This window comes from Globicephala melas, chromosome X (assembly GCF_963455315.2).
Source record: "Globicephala melas chromosome X, mGloMel1.2, whole genome shotgun sequence".
NCBI classification, from domain to species: Eukaryota; Metazoa; Chordata; class Mammalia; order Artiodactyla; family Delphinidae; genus Globicephala; species Globicephala melas.
The window spans coordinates 77,606,954-77,629,909 of NC_083335.1; the positions used below are offsets into that span (position 1 = coordinate 77,606,954).

The 22,956-nt window shown below is 38.9% G+C and overlaps 1 protein-coding gene across 1 annotated transcript; it reads left to right on the forward strand.

Annotated features, from left to right (window-relative positions):
• The first annotated feature begins 4,534 nt into the window (after positions 1-4,534).
• Positions 4,535-9,246, forward strand: LOC132594498 (zinc finger X-linked protein ZXDB-like). Its single transcript, XM_060292216.2, has one exon. The coding sequence runs from the start codon at positions 4,726-4,728 to the stop codon at positions 7,177-7,179; it is 2,454 nt and encodes an 817-aa protein (XP_060148199.1). The 5' UTR covers positions 4,535-4,725; the 3' UTR covers positions 7,180-9,246.
• The last annotated feature ends 13,710 nt before the right edge of the window (positions 9,247-22,956 follow it).

Consider the following 22,956-nt stretch of genomic DNA (forward strand, 5'->3'; position numbering starts at 1 on the left):
AGGTATAAACTAGTCTATTCCTGAGGAGATCATGTGATATTCACACTCATGGTGGAAGATTCCTGAGGAGAACATGTGATATGCACACTCATGGTGGAAGAGGCAATCTCACCACACACCAAGGTTCTCCTTGCAGGTAGAGCAGACAAGCCCTGGGTAGGACCAGAATGCGGAGTTCACAGGCTCTCTGCCCTACCCCCATGACACCCTTTTGTGCCAGAGCCTGGGTTTTGCAGCAAAACTCATTTCAGGCCAGGGAACCGTGGGTCCAACAAGAATTGTAAGCAGTCTATTAAAACTCTGGAAGTGGCCAGTCCTGCTGCTTTAATCATTAATTCACCAGAGAAACAATATGATGATACCTACCATTCATGCAAGGTAACAATAGAAGGGACCCCCCTAAACTGATAAAGGATATGAAGCCAGTTGTTAATGTTCTCCCTGTTCTAAATTCACCCTTTAATATATTCTCTCTGATAATGGATGAATTACCTTAAGCATCTCTCCTTCAAAGTGATCAAAATGTTACTGAAGGAGAAAGTGGCTCTCCTGTGACTTCTGGCTGTCAGAAGTGTGGGTGTAAGGATATCCTAGGTGCTCGGCCCCAAGCATGTACCCAGAACAACTGTCCTATCGAGTGTAGCCTGGTCATTGGCTTTCTGTGGCCCTCTTCATAGGGACATCCTGTGCTCCAAGCCAGCCACCTACCCGCTGATTTCCTCTAATTGATTGCTCTCCCGACCCACCCCACCTCACCACTAACGTTACCTCCTGCACTTCTCCCAAGGCTGCAGCCCTTACAACACCAAGGCCCTCCGGATCCTATGTATAGGACATTGTTAGCTCCAGGCCTCCAACCCCACCAGGACCCTTGCTCCTACTACACGTCTACATGCTGGCCACCAGCAGTGGCTTGTCCACACTGATGTGCTCCAGAGGGTACCTTCCTGCTTACCTTGCAACTGTAGACCAGCTGTGGTTTTGCAGACCTGCTCTGGTGCTGGCAAACCAGAAAACTTCTCTGCCATCCAGTAGGTTCTCCTACACCTTCTCCAATGAGGTGTGACCTCCAGTCTTGGGGAAGGACCCGCATTCCAAGTTTGTCTTTCCTTGGGTATGCTCCCTCAGGCCCAGGATACCATATAGAGTTTTCCTATATCTTATATATTCTACATTTGTCATAGTTTAATAATTCTTTATGTTAAACATTATGCTTCACTTTATGTTAAAATTCCCCTGTCCACTGTGTACTTTCCATATCCTGATTGGATCCAGATTGCTACAGAACACAACACCTACAGCAAATATCATTCCTGGAATTACTGAAAGCCTTCTTTTGAGAGCTGCATCAAGTAAGAATGTCCACTAACACCCAGAAAGAGTAGTAAGGGGAAAAAGAAGGAATAAAATGCTCGGAAAGGAAGAAGTAAGACTGGCATTGTTTGCAGATGACATGATTGTGTACACTATATTCTACAGGTATTTTCAAATTGGTAGAATCAATAAAAGAGTTTAGATAGCTGTTTGTAGGATAAAATATCAATATACGGAAGCCAATTGTATTGTATTTACCAGCAATAAATTTACAAAGTGAACATTTCAAAGGCAGTATTTGCAAAATATGAAGTACCTAGGATAAAATGTCCTCTTATAGGAAAAATATGAAGTATTATTGGGACACATTAAGGAAGTTCTTATTAAAAGGAGAGATAGACCATATCTATTCAATAACATTCCATATTATTGACAAGGAGTCAAATCTAAAAGTTCAACGCAATCTTAATTAGAACCTCAAACAAGATTTTGGTTGAAACTTTTCTGATGAATTGATAATATAAGTGGAGTTGAGACAGGCCAAAAATAACCTAGACATTCTTGAAGAACAAGGCAGAATTGAGTGGCCTTATCCAAAGATCAGAATTGTTTATAGATCTGTAGTAATTAATATTGATATGTGGTATTTAAAATGGACAGATAAATAGAGCCATGGTACTTAATAGAGAGTACACAAACTAGCCCATACATAGGTAGATGCGTGATTTATGACACATGTGGCACTGCAAATCAAGAGTAAAAGGGCAGACTTTTCAATAAGTGGTTCACTGAGACAATCAGATATCCACATGAAGAAAAAAAATGAAACCCTACTCAACACTATACACAAACATCACTTGTAGGTGGATTATGACCTAACTGTGAAAGGCAAAACCACAAATATTTCAGAAGGAAATATAGAGAATATTTTCATTGCCCCAGGGCAGGGACAGATTTCTTGAAACAGAAAAGCACTAACCACAAGGAAAAGAATGATAAATTTGACTATGTTATAATTAAGTATGTTATAACTAAGATTTGTTCACAAAGCACGGCATAAAGCAAGAGAAAATACAAACAACAAAGCAAAGGACTATTTTGGCCACACATATAACCACCAATGGACTGGTATTTAAAACACATAAAAAACTCATTGGATCAGTAAAGACAAGATGGAAAATAGAATAGAAAAATGGTGAAAGAGTTGAACATGAACAGGCTTTTCACAGAAGAGAAAATCCAAGAGGTTCATAAACATGAGAATGTGCCCAAACTTAGTAGTGGTAAAAAACAGTAAATTAAATTCTGGCAATACTTGGTGTAGATGAAGATGTGCAGGAGCAGGAACTCTCTGTGTTACTGGTGGGATTGTAAATTGGTACAACCACTATAGAAAACAATTTGGCATCGTGTAGAAAAGCTGAAGATACGCATACTCTGTGGGCCAGTGATTCTGTTCTTGCATGTATACCCAAGAGACTTTTAAACATGAGTCCCATGAAAAATGTCCAAGAATGTTCATTGTACCATTGTTCATAATAAAAAGCTAAAAACAACCCTGGATGAACCCAGTGTTCATCCAGTGTAGAATGAAATAATCATATCATAATCACTTTGCTAAAATCATGCACTGGAATGCTAGTCAACAATGGAGACAAAAGATCTACAGCTACTAGGAACAACATGATGAGTCTCTCAAATAAATATGATACACAGTGAAAGAGGCAGGCCATAAAAGGGAGCATGCAGCATGATTCTGTTGATATAACTTCATATAAACTGTATTGTTTAGGGATGCATACAAAAGTTGGAAAGTCATATTAAAAAAAAAGCACTGAAATGATTATCACAAAGTCAAGATAACGACTATATCTATAGGGGAGGGTATGGTTTGTGATTGAGAGGAATACGGTGGATGTATTCTGGAAGGCTGGCAATGGTCTATTTCTTGACCTTCGTCCTGGTTACACGGGTGTTTGCTTTTATAAATTATCTAAACCTGGCAGATATATTTTATGCATTCCTCTATACCTCAGATTTGAAAAAAATGTTTCCTCCAAAAAATGTAATAGAAAGAAAAATATGTGATGTAGAAATTTTGATGAGGCTTGAATTGTTATGGATGAAAAACTTGATCTTTTAATCAAGAGATCAGCAAGTGTCCATTATCATTAAAAGAGGGGAAAGAAGGGATTACTTAAACTATAGGTATCCCATAATCTAGTCATCACTCTAAACCTTTCTCTTGCCAGATTAATTCACCCTGTATTTATATCAATTCCCAACTCACTGATGACAGACAAATTGAAGGATCATCATCAACATTAATAAGATCATTAGGCATCACAGGCCAAATACATTACAGTGAGACTAGGCCACCACACTTAAATGCAAGCAGGCACATTGGGGCTATTGGGCATGCAAAAGGCATCTGTGCCTTGTTCTCAGGAGAGTCCACTGCAGTAACTTAGGGTTTAACCTTATCACATTTAACTAGTACTCTTGTCCAGAGACCTCCGTGTGCTGGAGAATCTAGAGTAAGCTGAAGAATGTCCTCATCATGCTGTGAGATTGGACATAAAATTTACCATGGTGCAACCAATGGTGGAAGAGCAGAGTTGGTTTAGGTTGTGTACCTTATAGGGAGAACCCAGGAGTGGGTTGGGTTCTCCAGATTTCAATATAAATTGTTTCATCCTCCAGGCTTTGCATTTCTAGGCTGAACAGTGCTAATCTGCTTCGGCCCCACCTCTTACTCAATCTAGTCTCTGCACCAGCAGGACAAAAAATTTAACTATGCGACAAATTTTCCTAAAGACATTGCTCAAGACAGTTCTGGATATGGAAGCTTTCCAGGAAATTTTTTTAAAAGACAACCTTTTCAGTAGGAATTGGTGGCACTATGGTTGTTTAATCTTGACACATAGCGTATTCTCTCAGGAATTTTCTGTCATCCATTAATCCAGCCATCCATCCAGTAAACAATGTTTAATACAGGATAAGTGCTAACCACCATGTTTAGCACTGGGAGGTGCTGGGGGTGTGTTTATTTTGGTACATAAATCGGTAGTGAGGTACCGATTTATGTTGCATTTAGCAGATAGATAGCTAAGGTATTCATTCCAGCACCATTTCCCCTGTATCTGGGAAAACCTCCTTGATTTCCTACTAATATTAACTGTGGAACTTATTTATGTATACGAGGCTCTGACCCTGGGCTTTCTATTCTGTTCTAGAGACCCAGTACCAGAATATTTAAATCACGGTGGCGTTAAACACGCTTTTATATCTGATAGGGCCAGTTTCTGCGCATTGCACATTTTTTTTTTTTTTCCTTTCAGGAACGTGTTCGGGCCCGCGGCAGGGGGCGGGGTCGCACCTCCTCCGCGATTCTGGTTCCAGCGGAGCCTCATGGACGCGGAGATGGAAATCCCAAGGCTGCTCTCGGCTCGCGGGTCGCGACAGGGCGGCGGCGCTGGCAGCCCCGGGGGCGGCGGCCGGATCCACGGAGGTCCTGACCCGCGGGCCGGCCAGGCCCCCGCGCGCCGCCTCCTGCTGCTCCGGGGCCCCCAAGATGGCGGGCCCGGGCGGCAGCGTGAGGTGGCCCGCGCGGCCTCCCCGGGCCCGGGCCCTAGCCCGTTGGTGCCGACGCCCGATCACGCTGGCGGCGGCGGCGGCGGCGGCGGCGGCGGCGGCGGCGATGGCGATGACTTCTTCTTCGTGCTGCTGGACCCGGTGGGTGGAGACGTAGATTCCACGGGCGCCAGCCAGGCCGCAGGGCCCCTATGGAGGGAGGAGGCCGGGCTGGGCCCACGGTTCCATGGGCACGAAAGCGGCGCGAACCCCGAGGGCCGCCCTGCGCTGGGCCCCAGCTCCCTGTCCGCTATCCGCGCCCCAGTCCCGGCCCTGGCCCCGATTCCCGCCCCAGTCCTGGGCCCCGCCGCGGCCTTCGCGGGCACCGTCACCATTCACAAACAAAACCTGCTGTTGCGCTTCGAGAACGGCTTCCTCACCCTGGCCACGCCCCCGCCGCCAGCCTGGGCGCCTGGGGTCGCCCCTGCCCCGCAGCCCGGGGGTCTGATCGCCCCGCAAGCGGGGATCCCGCACGCCGCGCAGCCTGGGGACTGTCCCGAGCTGCTGCCCGACCTCCTGCTGGCCGAGCGGGCCGAACCCGCGCCCGCCCCAGCGCCCGAGGAGGAGGCGGAGGGCCCGGTTGCTGCTGAGAGTCCCCGCGGGCCGCTAGGCCCGGGCCAGGGCGTGGTGCTGTACCTGTGTCCTGAGGCGCAGTGCGGACAAACCTTTGCCAAGAAGCACCAACTGAAGGTGCACCTGCTGACGCACAGCAGCAGCCAGGGCCAGCGGCCCTTCAAGTGCCCCCTGGGCGGTTGCGGCTGGACCTTCACCACCTCGTACAAGCTCAAGAGGCACCTGCAGTCACACGACAAACTGAGGCCCTTTGGCTGCCCGGCAGAGGGCTGTGGCAAGAGCTTCACCACGGTGTATAACCTCAAAGCACACATGAAGGGCCATGAGCAGGAGAACTCATTCAAATGCGAGGTGTGTGAGGAGACCTTCCCCACGCAGGCCAAACTCAGCGCCCACCAGCGCAGCCACTTCGAGCCTGAGAGACCCTACCAGTGCGCATTTTCGGGCTGCAAGAAGACGTTTATCACAGTGAGTGCCCTGTTTTCCCATAACCGCGCCCACTTCAGGGAACAGGAACTCTTTTCCTGCTCCTTTCCTGGCTGCAGCAAACAGTACGACAAGGCTTGTAGGTTGAAAATTCACCTTCGGAGCCACACTGGTGAGAGACCTTTCCTTTGTGACTTTGAGGGCTGTGGCTGGAACTTCACCAGCATGTCCAAACTCCTTAGGCACAAAAGGAAGCACGACGATGACCGGAGGTTCATGTGTCCTGTAGAAGGCTGTGGGAAATCTTTCACGAGGGCCGAACATCTGAAAGGCCACAGCATAACCCACCTGGGCACAAAGCCTTTTGTGTGCCCTGTGGAAGGCTGCTGTGCCAGGTTCTCTGCTCGCAGTAGTCTCTACATTCACTCCAAGAAACACTTGCAGGATGTGGACACTGGGAGAAGCCGATGCCCAGTCTCCACTTGTAATAAACTCTTCACATCCAAGCACAGCATGAAGACCCACATGGCCAAAAGGCACAACCTGCGCCAGGATCTCTTAGCTCAGCTAGGAGCTGCAAATTCTCTTACGCCCAGCAGTGAACTTACCAGCCAAGGGCAGAATGACCTCGGTGATGCAGAGCTTGTGTCTCTCTTCTCTGATGTGCCCAGTAATAGTTCTGCTGCAGTATTGGACACCGCATTGGTGAACTCTGGGATCTTGACTATTGATGTGGCTTCTGTGAACTCAACTCTGGCAGGGAACCTCCCTGTTAATAATAATTCCTTAGGGCAGGCGGTGGACCCTCAGGCCTTGATGGCCACCAGTGACCTTCCTCAAAGTCTGGATACCTCACTCTTCTTTGGAACGACAGCCGCTGGTTTTCAGCAGAGTCCCTCAGATACGGATGATGTCTCAAGTCTAAGTGTGGGGCCTTCAGGATCTCTGAGCTCTTTGACTATGAAAACCTCGAGTCAAGAGCCCCAAGCTTTGACCCCCAGCAGTAAGCTAACAGTAGACACAGATGCTCTGACTCCTTCGAGCACCCTTTGTGAAAACAGTGTCTCAGAACTACTGCCGCCAACCAAAACGGAATGGAACGTACATCCTGATTCTGACTTCTTTGGACAGGAGGAAGAAACCCAGTTTGCATTCTCCAATCCAGCAGGAAACCATGGGTCTCAGAAAGAAACAGATCTTATCACAGTGACTGGCAGCTCATTTTTGGTATGAACTAAACTCTATCCATTCCTTGCCACATGGCTTACTTTTATTGATGACACTCAATTTTAAGAGTATTCTGGACTAAATGTTTAAATGCAGTCATTTCTTATAGGTTTGAAAAAGAACAGAGCCCTGGGCTACAAATTTGGAGGTTTAAATTCTGATCTTGAGTCTGGAACTGACAGATTGTGTGACCCTGAACAAGTCACTTATCCTATCTGAGCCTTATTTATAAAATGAGTGGTTTGAATAGATTGTTTCTAAGGTCATTCCAGCTCTATTTTCATCATTTTGTGCTCTTCCTTGAAAATTTTAAGACCTTTTAAAATGATTAACAATTGCATGTGCTCCTAATGTAATGAAAAATGCATTGAGAGTTAATGATATGAGATGTAACTGGTGTTTAACTTTAAAAATTTAATGAAAATTTTACACAGTGCTAAAATATTTCTAAAATCTTGTGGTGAGCTTAAAGAAGAAGAAAGCTGAAAATCTGGGTTGGTTCTTTTTACCTGTTTATCTTTGTAGCCTCTTTTTTTTTTTTTTTTTTTTTTGATGGAAGGCTGTGTTGGGGAAAGTCCCAGTAATTTGATGAGACTCAGGCTCAGAAATACTGACTTTGTGGTGTTGAATAAGTGGCCTTATTAAGTCATTTCCTCTCACTAACCCTCAGTTCCCTAGGTGTAAAGCTGTTATTTTAATTTACACATACCTGATGCATTGTAGACTTCTTGTATCCTAGTAGTTAGGTATGGAGAGAAAAATGTTTTGTACTTTGGCTGTTTTAGTGAAGTTTTACACCTTTCCTGTCCCTCTTATTCCCTTCCTCAAAGAAATTAGCATAATTTAACACCATGCTCATGTGCAGGCACTAATGCTTTATGCAGGTTAAGAAACAGAAAAGGGAATCTCTTTCTTCCACAGATTAAGGATTTTTCTCCACACTATTCTGTGACTTTGCCAACTTTGCCAGTGTCTTTACTCTTGCATTCAAAGCCATCCTATAGAGTGACCGGAGAGCCTGTGGTTCCAAGGAAATCTGGGAATAGGCCAGAGTAAGGTTTTTCTCCCCTCTGTGCCCTGGAGAGCTCATTGTTTGCCTTCTCCCAGAGTTGGAATGAGAGTTTTACTTTGCATTTTGAGTAAATATTGTCTGTCTTACTTGAGTATAGCATTTTACAGTTTATGTAGCACTTTCACAACTGTTATATTTGATCTTCACAATATTTTAAGATAGTTATGGCAAAATTTCAACTATAAGACATATTAAAATTTACCTAACTCTTGCTTAGGAACTCTTGTGTGTGTGTGTGTGTGTGTATGCACATCAACTTTCATTCTACTCTTCTGAGTTTCATGATGACTTTTGTTTATAACCACTTGTTCCATTCCACATTAACATATGTCTCTTACCTTCTGCCAGCTCTGCTCCCTCTCCAACCTATTCTCTAGCGTGTCCATTCCATTCCTTGCCATGATCTCTCTTTTTTTTTTTTAATTAGGTAAGCCTTTTTCATGGTCACCATCTCTCAGCCATTCAGGACATGGCCCATTTTTCAGTCCCAATATTTACTGCAAGTCTGAGTGTGCATTAAGAAATTATTTTCTGGATTTAGAGGTCAGTGTGTTTATATATGAATCAAATAATAATGGAAATGTTTTATATAAGGTTTTATGAGACATGTAGTTCTTCTATTCTTCTAAAATTTTTAACGTAGTTCGGCTGGCAAACACTATTAGTTGCTGTGAAATATTCTAATCCAGTACTGTTTGTATGTACATTTGTCGATAACAATCATAGCACTTTGGCAGTGCACTTTATAATTTGCCATTTTGAAATGCATCTGTACTGTCTAATTTTTAAATTGGTTGTACTCATTCAGTGAAAAAGCAAAAAGTATACATAAATTTGAAATCCAAAGAAATGGTCAGAGTGTGATTTTTTGTAACCATTTAACAGTTCTCCCTCAGCATTTTGGAAGGATTTTTAAGCCCATTTTAGAAATGTGTTGTCATTAGTTAAGTCCTCTTAAATAAGTTATTCTTCTTTTCCTACAGATAGGAATGCAGAAATCCCAGGTGAACATGCAGGTCTTAAGCATCTGTTAATATATATAACCATAAAAATATTTAAAAATCCTGTCATTTTGTTTCTTCAATCCCTCATTAAAAACAATCATAAAATATGCTTTTGTTCTATTCTGTGGAATTGTCAAAGGAAAGATTTTACTTTTCTTGAAGATAAAAATCTTGTAATTATTTATGGGCCCACATGGTTTCTTTCAGTCAATTTGTTCAAAAGATTTCCCATTCAATACCATTTTTCCAACATGATGGTGAAAATAGCATGAAATTACAGTCAAAAGTATCAGTACAAACATAATGGTTACATTTTTGTTAGTGTTGGCATAAATTTGCCATTTAAAAAAATGGGGTATGGTTTAATGTTATCTCACTTGCTTTTTGTGCTTCTTCAGTCCTTGGTTTATTAAAATTTTGCCAATTGAAAACACAGTAACAAAATACTTTGCAGGAAGGTTTGCATCCAGGGGACTCTTGAACATATTCATCATGAGTTAAAATACCTTTATTTTGACATTTTTACCCTGGTCTCATTATAGTATTACATAATTGAAAGGCTTGAGTAGTAGAAGTGAAACTTGATAGAATATGAGGGTCATTTTTCTCTGGATTAAATACTTCATATTCCCATCCAGCAAAAATGAGAGAAGGGTATTTATGACTATTCCTTGATTCCAGATAAAGCATTGATTAATTGCCTGTTTGGGAATATCCATAATCCCTTAGTAATTACTGATATCAAACAGATCCATTTGATGATTCGGTAATAATAAAACCTAATTTAGATGCAGCTCATTCAAAATATTGATAATAGTGATAATTGAAATATAAGGCTGAGCTGAAATTTATGTAATTTATGTTTTTGAACAAAAGATTTGTTTAGCAATTTTTTAGAAAGTGAAATGTGTTTTGCACATTTAGAGAACAGGTTATCAAGCACTTTGTCAGACCACAACTATATATTAAAAGCAAAGCACTCATTACAAATGAATTTTTTATATTTTTCAAATCTGATTTGATTTGGTAACCATTTTTAAGCTAGGGACCTCATTGTATATTCTGAGTTAATTTACTGACTATATACAAAAATACAAGGTAGAAGAGTACTAGGGATGTAGATAAGAGGTATAAAATGTGAGCTACTTCTTAATTTTGGAGAGGACATAGGAATTAAATATTTCACATCTAAACAATATCAGCGAGCATGTTTTCAGACACTAACTTAATGGCTTGGAGGGAAAGGAGGGGCAGTAACTATGCTTTAATGGATGGTTAGATTTAGTTACATAGATAAGAGAATAGGTGAATTCCAGCCAGGAAAAAAAAAGCACAAGGAAAGAATTTGAAATGGAATTGGCCACACAACACGGAAAGACAACCTAGCTCAAATGCAGGACGCCTGTTTGATAAGTGCTAAGTGTTAGGCTTAGACTGCCAATATGGAGCCAATCTGAAGAGTTAAGAAAACCAGTCACAGTGGATAGGACTTTATTCTGGACATGGTTAAGAGTCAGTGAAGATATTTAAGAAGAGAAGTCAAATGATGAATATATAGAAAGTTTAATATAGTAGACATGTACAATGTGAATTTGATGAGGAGAGATGATGGGAAAATCATTTAGGAGTCTATTGTAATAATTTCAGGGTTCTGTGATGAAGGTTTGGACTGGGGTTGTGGCAGAAAAGGACAGATTGGAGATGTCTCTAAATTGGAGAAACAAATATAACTTGGTGACTGACTGAATATATGAAACATTTATGAGAAAAAGGAAGATCAGAAATGACTCTAAAGATTTTTTTTGTTGAAACTAAAAATTACATTTCTTTAACATGAACAATACGTTGAGTATTGAAGTCTTTTCAGGAATATATATTGAAAGATAATTAGTTCAGGCCATGTTTAATTTATTGGGAAGTGATAAATCAGTTATCCCTGAATAAACTATACATATTGTGGATTATACACACCACTAGACAGTGAGTGCCATTTCATCTCCCTTGGCTCCCTCATGTATTCTCAGATTTATATTCAACGTTTGTATTCTTGTTTGCCTTTGAGTACTTACAGGCCTCTTCAACCTCATACAATATCCTCCCAGAATACACTGCATCAAAATGAGCTATGTCACCTTTGTCTGACAGTTCTTTCTTACTACTACTCTCTTCCCTACTATGGATATTCAACAGATGTTTTATGTGGTACTTAGTAATATAATAAATCATTTCTCCAGAATTTGGGGGATGCTGCTTAGTCATTAATTTCAATAGTTCCTCAATATAAACTGCAAAATTGAATTTTACCTGTATTTTTCTCAGATTGGAAGTGATAGGGCTAGAATCGTCCAAAAATAACTTCCATGTGATCCTTGGGTCTCCTTACTCATAATCCCCTCTGTGACTAACTAATGTGGTGTGGGAACTCAGTCACAGGGATCACATCCTCTCTTATTTACATACCCTAGCATATTTTCTCCTTTTTCTTGTTACTCTTACCACTAATGGTGATAACTCAGGAGGAATGGAGTCCAAAGAAAGAGTGAGAGAGTAAATAAGTAGCATAAATAACTACCTAACAATTAAATTTTGTTTGATGGTGAATTTTGCTGTCCTGCATTGTCAACAGAAGGCTTCATCTCATTCTAATTTTCTGCTGACATTTATGGACCTGAAAAACACTTGGCCTACAGAAAACAATTCATCATTTTAAACAAAGCCAGACAATGATTCTTAACACTAATAAAGTGTGAATATCTCGTATTGTTATCAGCTTATTAAGAAGCTGGTAATTATTGAGTGCCTACTCTGTGTGAGATACTATAAGGTTTAAAACAAAAGCATATTTTATCAATTCATTCAAACAAACATTTTTGAGCACATATTTGACAATTTCTGTTGTTATGCTCACAAACATTATTATCCAGACAGAGAAAGAAAATCTCAAGCAATGAAAAATAATATATAATCAAGTTCTAAATGGTTACATTTTGGAATAATAAAGGATTAAATATTAGCTGTCATTCTTAGAGTATGGACTAAAAATCGTGATAAGGAAAAATTCAATGCACAGATTATCAAAAGTATTTCCAAAAATTCTAAGAATCTAAAATTTAATCTGGCATACAGCAGTTAGATTAAACTATCCTAAATTAAAACTTAAACAAAAATTTGAGTGATAGCTTAAATAATTATAGCAAAATTCTTTGGTAAATAACTTTTAAATTATGCTTTATTTTTATTTATTCTAAATTGGAATCCTGGATGTAGTGTTATACATGAAAGTGATCATATAAAACAAATATGTTATTTTGAAAGAGAAAACTATAGAATATAAATAAATGGTGTTAAGATAAATAAAATTTCCTTTCCTTATATTACACATAATGGCAAATTTTAATTTTCTGAAATAAAAAACAAGGACTTTAATTTGAATGTAACTATTTCATATAGGTACACTAGTTGAAAAGAAGAGTATATAAATTTCATGTGATATTTAGGACTGAGAACTGGAATTTAGCATGGTGAACCCTGAGAATTCACCAATTATGTGGTGAGGGTCAGATTAGTCATCAAACAAGAATTTAAGATTATGAATAAAATATAAGTAGCTTAACATATTTGGAAAGGGGAACAAAGTCCACCATAGCAAAATAAAACTCTCTTTAGTGACAAGCAACACTACATTTCCACAATGCAAAGCAATTACAAATGGTAGCAAAAACAAAGGTATTTCAACTCTAGGCATTCTCACTTTGGAATGAAGCCAAGAAATTATTAATCTTTATCAGGACCTACTTCCCTTTCCTGTTTACACAATACAATGGAGGGATATAACTGCAGTATGAGACTACATTACACTGGATGTGGAAGAAGGAAGCTGATCACATATCTGTTTGTGGGGAAATTAGCCAAAACAGAGAGCTGAAGTGGAAATTCCTCAGGCAATGACTCAGTGAATAGAGCAGCAGTTCATTCCAGGCTAGTTCCAATTTTAGAATGTGTGCTTCTGGACAGATATTTTTTTCCTCCTGATTCATGTTGGTATTAATTAATTAATGCCAAACATAGCACTTGGTGTTTCGAAATAAATGCAACATTTTTGCCCCTTAAAGTCACCTTACGTTCCTGTGCTTCTTAGAGCTAAATTTTTTTTGTTAATTATCAATAATATCAATAAGAAGTGTCGTCAGAGGCCATGACATACTAATAGAAAAAAATGTCATATATTTATTATTTTTGCCTCACTTTCCAAAATGTTGATTAAGTAAAACTTATTTTTCTATTTTTTTCTTTGAAGATTCACTTTCCCATGGGTATGTCATTGTTTATGTACTTAGAAAGCAATAAGACTTGGGAGCATTGTTAAATAAGTGTTTGCAATTATAACCTTAGTAATTTGACTACCTTGAAAATTGGAGAAGCCTAGGCTAGATGTACTACTTTCCTAAATAACAGAGAGGGCTTATGGAAAGGAATGAAGGACAAATTCATTGAGAAAAAAGAGATTCATTTCTGTTATTAAATCAGACTTTGTATTTATCAATCTTACTGATTAATCTTGTACATTTTACAGCATATTATAGTCTGCTTTTAGAAGACTCCATATACAGCACTGAGTCTTTCTTTAGATGAGACCTTAAAAAATTGATTTGTTTTATATTTAATTTTTATCGAATTATATTTGACATAACAATATAATGTCGGTTTCAGGTGTATGGCATAGTGATTTGATACTTTTATACATTATGAAATGATTACCACAATAAGTCTAGTTATCATCTGTCACCATACAAAGTTGTTACAATATTATTGACCATATTCACTATGCTGTGCATTACATCCCCGTGACTTATAGCTGGAAGTTTGTACCTCTTAATCCCCTTCACCCGTTTCACCTGTTCCCCCACCTGCCTCCCCTCTGGCAACTACCAGTTTGTTTTCTGGATCTATAGTAGACATTGGATCGTCCTTTTCACTACTAAATCTATGTACCAAATCTACTGAATATTGTAAAGACTTGCTGCATAGGATCTTGTTTGCAAAGTGATTCTGGTTGTCCTTCACCTTAGATTATTTTGGGGCAAAAAATTCCTCAAAGATAAAATGTTACCTGGACTTGCAAAAATTGTTAAGGATTCTTCCCCAAAACAGAAATGAAAATAAAATTTAAACAACAAAAAAAGAAGATAAGTTTTCTCTATAGCCAAGTGTTTTGGCTTTTCCTAAGTGTCTCTGGTCTACAACATCTGTATAAAAGCACAATGGCGATTTAAAAACACACCCAGTATTTTCCAGTTACAGTTAGCAATATAAAACCTTCAAATAGATGTTATTGTAACATTGGTCATCTGTCTATCTAATACTATCTGGCTTTCAGAAATTCCATGAGGATAGTAAGAAGTGAAGAGAAAAGTTTTCCAAATTTAGGCTTGCCTATTGAAATGCCAAAATGTGGTCAAATTAGATGCTGTTTATTTTACATGTTTGACGTTTTAGTGTTTGGTGCTTTCAACTATTTCTACTCCAAATAGTTGAAAAAGTATTTTAAAACTAAATGTGAGTATTTGATTCATGACATTAAAGTTGATAATTCATTTTTATTGATTTTACTTTGCAAGATTGATGCATTGTTGAATTCAGTAAACATTCAGATAACAAACTATAGGTTATCTGTTTTGAAACTGCATTATATATTTTAATCATTCCTTGCTTTAAATTTTAAGCTACCATATATTGAATCATAACTGGGTCTATGAAGTATTTTATTTGTAAAATTTATTGTTTTTTATATTTTAATTGAAACAACATATATTACATACAGATCATAAGAATATGTAGCTACATGAATTTTCACAGAGTGAGTACATCCATGTAACCACTACCCAGATCAAGAACTAGAATACTACCAGAAGCTAAAGTTCCTTCATGTCCTCTTCCAGGCACTATTATCCTGAACCAAAAAAATATCTTGGCTTCTAAAACCATAAATTCAGGCCTTTGTTTGTTTCTTTGTTATTATTTATTATTATTGAGATAAAATTCATGCAACATAGCATTCACTATTTTATCCATTTTAATGTGTACCATTCAGTGGGTTTTAGTACATTCACAATGTTGTGGAATCATCACAGACGGCCATTTCCAGAATATTTCATTATTCAAAAAGAAACCCCATACCCACTAAGCAGCAATCCCCCATTCCTCCCACCCCCTAGAAACTACTAATTTACTTTCTGTATCTATGGATTTGCCTATTCTGCATATTTCATCTGAATGGAATTATACAATATGTGACCTATTGTGTCTGGATTATTTTACTTAATATAATACTGTTTTCAATGTTTGTCTGTGTTATAGCATGTATCAGTACTTCATTCTCTTTGTGGCTGAATAATGTTCCATTGTATGGGTATACCACATTTTGTTTATTCATTCATCAGTTAATGGATTTTTGGGTTGTCTCCACTTTTGGGCTATTATGAATAATGCTGCTATGAACATTTGTGTACAAATTTTTGTATGAATATATTAAAACCATAGATTAGTTTTGCTTATTTTTAAGTTTTATGATGTGTATTCCTTTTGTGTTTGACTAATAAGTCAAAATAAGTAAAATATTACTCAACAGTTTGTTTGTAAGATTCAGCCATGTTTGCATGTAGAAATAATTCACTTTTTTCTTGTACAGAATTTTATTGTATGCCTATATCATAATTACTTTTACATTCTGTTTATGGGCATTAATGTTTTCAGGTTTGGGCAAGTATTAATTATGCTGCTATGAGCATTCAAATATACCTTTTTTGGTGAGGATATGTATTCATTTCTATGAGTTATATACCAAGAAGTGGAGCTTGATATGTCTAGTTTTAGTAAATACTGTCAAACAGTTTCCAAAGGTTCTTGTACTAATTTACACTCCTACCAGCAGTTATGAATGGTCTAGTTATTCCTCAACCTGACCAGGACCTGGTAATGTTTGACTTTTTCATTTAATCATTCTAGAGTGTGTTTACTGGAATAGCATTGTAGTTTTAATTTACATTTCTCAACTAAAATCAGGAATTGTTGCCTAGGTAATTACAGAAGAAAGCTTAAGCTTATTTAAAAAATTTAGATGTAACAATTTATTTGAAATCTGCTTTATAGTGAATTTTCTGGAAGTTTCTGTGTTTCAGAGAAATAGAATGCCAAAGAAATGCATATTATGTACCTTTAGTTATTAATAAAAATCACGTTGTAAATTGACATAGAGACTTTTAAACTGTATCTCTGTATATTGCTGCTGCTATTAATTCATATTGGTAAAGTGTTTAGATAAAAATTATTGGAAAAATATGGAGATAAAATTGAACTTGGCTTGTGGTTTTTTTTTTTTAACATCTTTATTGGAGTATAATTGCTTTACAATGGTGAGTTAGCTTCTGCTTTACAACAAAATGAATCAGTTATATATATACATATATTCCCATATCTCTTCCCTCTTACGTCTCCCTCCCTCCCACACTCCCTATCCGACCCCTCCAGGCGATCACATAGCACCAAGCTAATCTCCCTGTGCTATGCGGCTGCTTCCCACTAGCTATCTACCTTACTTTTGGTAGTGTATATATGACCATGCCTCTCTCTCGCTTTGTCACAACTTACCCTTCCCCCTCCCCATATCCTCAAGTCCATTCTCAAGTAGGTCTGTGTCTTTATTCCTGTCTTACCCCTAGGTTCTTCATGACATATTTTTTCTTAAATTCCACATATATGTGTTAGTACATGGTATTTGTCCCTCTCTTTCTGACTTACTTCACTCCGTATGACAGACTCTAGGTCTATCCACCTCAAGACAATTAGCTCAATTTCGTTTCTCTTTATGGATGAGTAATATTTCATTGTATATATGTGCCACATCTTTATGCATTCATCTGATGTTGGACACTTAGGTTGTTTCCATCTCCAGGCTATTGTAAATAGAGCTGCAATGAACATATTGGTACATGACTCCTTTTGAATTTTGGTTTTCTCAGGGTATATGCCCAGTAGTGGGATTGCTGGGTCATATGGTAGTTCTATTTGTAGTTTTTTAAGGAACCTCCATACTGTTCTCCACAGTGGCTGTATCAATTTACACTCCCAACAACAGTGCAAGAGGGTTCCCTTTTCTCCACACCCTCTCCAGCATTTACTGTTTCTAGATTTTTTGATGATGGCCATTCTGACTAGTGTGAGATGATATCTCATTGTAGTTTTGATTTGCATTTCTCTAATGATTAGTGATGTTGAGCATTCTTTAATGTGTTTGTTGGCAGTCTGAATATCTTCTTTGGAGAAATGTCTATTTAGGTCTTCTGCCCATTTTTGGATTGGGTTGTTTGTTTTTTTCTTATTGAGCTGCATGAGCTGCTTATAATTTTTGGAGATTAATCCTTTGTCAGTTGCTTCATTTGCAAATATTTTCTCCCATTCTGAGGGTTGTCCCCCTCAGAGTGTTTTATCTTTCTGGGCAGATAAACTGTTGATACCAATTGCTGTAATACATGAATGCCTACAACAGGGCCTCTGAATGTTTTGGCAATTGAAGACGGAGAGATCGTTGTGGACTTGGGTAGTTTGGGGATGGTTCATGGAGCTAATTAAACACCTATGTGCCAGGCACTGTACCAGGGGCCTCTTTAATCCGTTTTGAGCTTATTTTTGTGTATGGTGTTAGGGAGTGATCTAATCTCATACTTTTACATGTACCTGTCCAGTTTTCCCAGCACCACTTATTAAAGAGGCTGTCCTTTCTCCACTGTACATTACTGCCACCTTTATCAAAGATAAGGTGTCAATATGTGCATGGGTTCATCTCTGGGCTTTCTATCCTGTTCCATTGATCTATCTTTCTGTTTTTGTGCCAGTACCATACTGTCTTGATTACTGTAGCTTTGTAGTATAGTCTGAAGTCAGGAAGCCTGATTCCTCCAGCTCCGTTTTTCATTCTCAAGGTTGCTTTGCCTATGCGGGGTCTTTTGTGTTTCCATACAAATTGTGAAATTTTTTGTTCTAGGTCTGTGAAAAATGCCAGTGGTAGTTTGATAGGGATTGCATTGAATCTGTAGATTGCTTTGGGTAGTAGATTCATTTTCACAATGTTGATTCTTCCAATTGAAGAACATGGTATATCTCTCCATCTACTTGTATCATCTTTAATTTCTTTCATCAGTGTCTTATAATTTTCTGCATACAGGTCTTTTGTCTCCTTAGGTAGGTTTATTCCTAGATATTTTATACTTTTTTTTGCAATGGAAAATGGAAGTGTTTTCTTGATTTCATTTTCAGATTTTTCATCATTAGTGTATAGGAATGCCAGAGATTTCTGTGCATTAATTTTCTACACTGCTACTTTACAAAATTCATTGATTATCTCTAGTAGTTTTCTGGTAGCATCTTTAGGATTCTCTACGTATAGTATCATGTCATCTGCGAACAATGACAGCCTTACTTCTTCTTTTCCAATTTGGATTCCTTTTCTTTCCTTTTCTTCTCTGATTGCTGTGGCTGTTTGTTTTTTGTTATTGAGCTGCATGAGCTGCTTGTAAATTTTGGAAATTAATCCTTTGTCAGTTGCTTCATTTGCAAATATTTTCTCCCATTCTTAGGGCTGTTTTTTGGTCTTGTTTTTGGTTTCCTTTGCTGTGCAAAAGCTTTGAAGTTTCATTAGGTCTGATCTGTTTATGTTTGTTTTTATTTCCATTTCTCTAGGAGGTGGGTCAAAAAGGGTCTTGCTGTAGTTTATGTCATAGAGTGTTCTGCCTATGTCTTCCTCTAAGAGTTTTATAGTGTCTGGCCTTACATTTAGGTCTTTAATCCGTTTTGAGCTTATTTTTGTGTATGGTGTTAGGGAGTGATCGAATGTCATACTTTTACATGTACCTGTCCAGTTCTCCCAGCACCACTTATTGAAGAGGCTGTCCTTTCTCCAGTTTATATTCCTGCCCCCTTTATTAAAGATAAGGTGACCATATGTGCGTGGGTTTATCTCTGAGCTTTCTATCCTGTTCCATTGATCTATCTCTCTGTTTTTGTGCCAGTACCATACTGTCTTGATTACTGTAGCTTTGTGGTATAGTCTGAAGTCAGGGAGCCTGATTCCTCTAGCTCCGTTTTTCGTTCTCAAGATTGCCTTGGCTATTCGGGGTCTTATGTGTTTACATACAAATTGTGAAATTTTTTCTTCTTCTGTGAAAAATGCCAGTGGTAGTTTGATAGGGATTGCATTGAATCTGTACTTAGCTTTCAGTAGTACAACAATTTTCACATTGTTGATTCTTCCAATCAACAATTTTTCCAATTTCAACTTTCTTAAAATTACCAAGGCTTGATGTGTGACACAAGATATGATCTATCCTGGAGAATGTTCCATGAGCACTAGAGAAAAATGTGTATTCTGTTGTTTTTGGATGGAATGTCCTATAAATATCAAGTCCATCTTGTTTAATGTATCACTTAAAGCTTGTGTTTCCTTATTTATTTTCATTTTGGATGATCTCTCCTTTGGTGAAAATGGGGTATTAAAGTCCCGTACTATGAATGTGTTACTGTTGATTTCCCCTTTTATGGCTGTTAGTATTTGCCTTATGTATTGAGGTGCTCCTATGTTGGGTGCATAACTATTTATAATTGTTATATCTTCTTCTTGGATCGATCCCTTGATCATTATGTAGTGTCCTTCTTTGTCTCTTCTAATAGTCTTTATTTTAAAGTCTATTTTGTCAGATATGAAAATTGCTACTCCAGCTTTCTTTTTGTTTCCTTTGCATGAAATATCTTTTTCCATACCCTTACTTTCAGTCTGTATGTGTCCCTAAGTCTGAAGTGAGTCTCTTGTAGACAGCAAATATATGGGTCTTGTTTTTGTATCCATTCAACCAACCTGTGTCTTTTGGTGGGAGCATTTAGTCCATTTACATTTAAGGTAATTATCCATATGTATGTTCCTATTCCCATTTTCTTAATTATTTTGGGTTCGTTATTGTAGGTCTTTTTCTTCTCTTGTGTTTCTTGCCTAGTGAAGTTCCTTTAGCAGTTGTTGTAGAGCTGGTTTTGTAGTGCTGAACTCTCTCAGCTTTTGCTTGTCTGTAAATGTTTTAATTTCTCCATTAAATCTGAATGAGATCCTTGCTGGGTAGAGTAATCTTGGTTTCAGATTTTTCTCCTTCATCACTTTCAATATGTCCTGCCAGTCCCTTCTGGCTTGCAGAGTTTCTGCTGAAAGATCAGCTGTTAACCTTATGGGGATTCCCTTGTGTGTTATTTGTTGTTTTTCCCTTGCTGCTTTTAATATGTTTTCTTTGTATTTAATTTTTGACAGTTTGATTAATATGTGTCTTGGTGTATTTCTCCTTGGAATCCCCTGTATGGGACTCTCTGTGCTTCCTGGACTTGATTAACTATTTTCTTTCCCATATTAGGGAAGTTTGCAAATATAATCTCTTCAAATATTTTATCAGTCCCTTTCTTTTCTTCTTCTTCTTCTGGAATCCCTATAATTCGAATGTTGGTGTGTTTAATATTGTCCCAGAGGTCTCTGAGACTGTCCTCAGTTCTTTTCATTCTTTTTTCTTTATTCTGCTCTGCAGTAGTTATTTCCACTAGTTTATCTTCCATGTCACTTATCCATTCTTCTGCCTCAGTTATTCTGCTAGTGATCCCATGTAGAGTATTTTTCGTTTCATTTATTGTGTTGTTCATCATTGTTTGTTTCATCTTTAGTTCTTGTAGGTCCTTGTTAAATGTTTATTGCATTTTGTCTGTTCTATTTCCAAGATTTTGTGTCATCTTTACTATCATTATTCTGAATTCTTCTTCAGGTAGACTGCCTATTTTCTCTTCTTTTTTTAGGTCTGGTGGGTTTTTATCTTGCTCCTTCATCTGCTGTGTGTTTTTCTGTCTTTTCATTTTGCTTATCTTACTGTGTTTGGGGTCTCCTTTTTGCAGGCTGCAGGTTCATAGTTCCCATTGTGTTTGGTGTCTGTCCCCAGTGGCTAAGGTTGGTTCAGTGGGTTGTGTAGGCTTCCTGGTGGTTGGGACTAGTGCCTGTGTCCTGGTGAATGAGGCTGGATCTTGTCTTTATGGTGGACTGGTCCACGTCTGGTGGTGTGTTTTGTGGTGTCTGTGGACTTATTATGGTTTTAGGCAGCCTCTCTGCTAATGGGTGGGGTTGTGTTCCTGTCTTGCTAGTTGTTTGGCATAGGATGTTCATTACTGTAACTTGCTGGTCGTTGAGTGAAGCTGGGTGCTCTTGTTGAGATCGAGATCTCTGGGATATTTTTGCCATTTGATATTATATGGAGCTGGGAGGTCTCTTGTGGACCAGTGTCCTGAATTTGGCTCTCCCACCTCAGAGGCACAGCACTGACTCCTGGCTGCAGCCCCAAGAGCCTTTCTTCCACACAGCTCAGAATAAAAGGGAGAAAAAGTAGATAGAAAGAATTAGTAGAAGTAGAAAGAAAGAAAGAAAGGAGGGAGGGAAGGAGGGAGGGAGGGATGGAGGAAGGAAGGAAGGAGGGAAGGAAGGAAAAAAGACAGAAGATAAAGTAAAATAAAATAAAGTAAGATAAAATATAATAAAATTATTAAAATAAAAAAATAATTATTAAGAGAAAAAACAATGGATGTATAGTGCCCTAGGACAAATGGTGGAAGAAAAGCTATACAGACAAAATCTCACACAGAAGCATACACATACACACTCAGAAAAAGAGTAAAAGGGGAAAATATCATAAATCTTGCTCTCAAAGTCCACCTTCTTAATTTGGGATGATTCATTGTCTAAAGGAGGGAAGGAAGGAAAGAAAGAACAAAGATAAAGTAAAATAAAATAAAGTTATTAAAATAAAAAGTAATTATTAAAAAAACTTTTTTAAAAAAATGGACAGATAGAACCCTCGGTCAAATGGTGGAAGCAAAGCTATACAGACAAAATCTCACACAGAAGCATACACATACACACTCACAAAAAAAGGAAAAGGGGAAAAAATAATAAATCTTGCTCTCAAAGTCCACCTCCTTAATTTGGGATGATTCGTTGTCTATTCATGTATTCCACAGATGCAGGGTACATCAAATTGATTGTGGAGCTTTAATCCGCTGCTTCTGAGGCTACTGGGAGAGATTTCCCTTTCTCTTCTTTGTTCTTACAGCTCCCAGGGGCTCAGTTTTGGATTTGGCCCCGCCTCTGCGTGTAGGGTGCCGGAGGGGGTCTGTTCTTTGCTCAGACAGGATGGGATTAAAGGGGTAGCTGATTCGGGGGCTGTGGCTCACTCAGCCCAGGGGGAGGGAGGAGCACGGAGTGCGGGGCGAGCCTGCGGCGGCAGAGGCCAGCCTGACATTGCACCAGCCTGAGGTGTGCCATGCCTTCTCCCGGGGGAGTTGTCCCTGGTTCCTGGGACCCTGTCAGTAGTGGGCTGCACAGGCTCTCCGTAAGGGGGGTGTGGATCGTGACCTGTGCTCGCACACAGACTTCTTGGTAGTGGCAGCAGCAGCCTTAGCGTCTCATGCCTGTCTCTGGGGTCCACCCTTTTAGCCGCAGCTTGTGCCTGTCTCTGGAACTTCTTTAAGCAGCGCTCTTAATCCCCTCTCCTTGTGCACCAGGAAACAAAGAGGGAAGAAAAAGTCTCTTGCCTCTTCGGCAGGTCCAGACTTTTCCCGGGACTCCCTCCTGGCCAGCAGTGG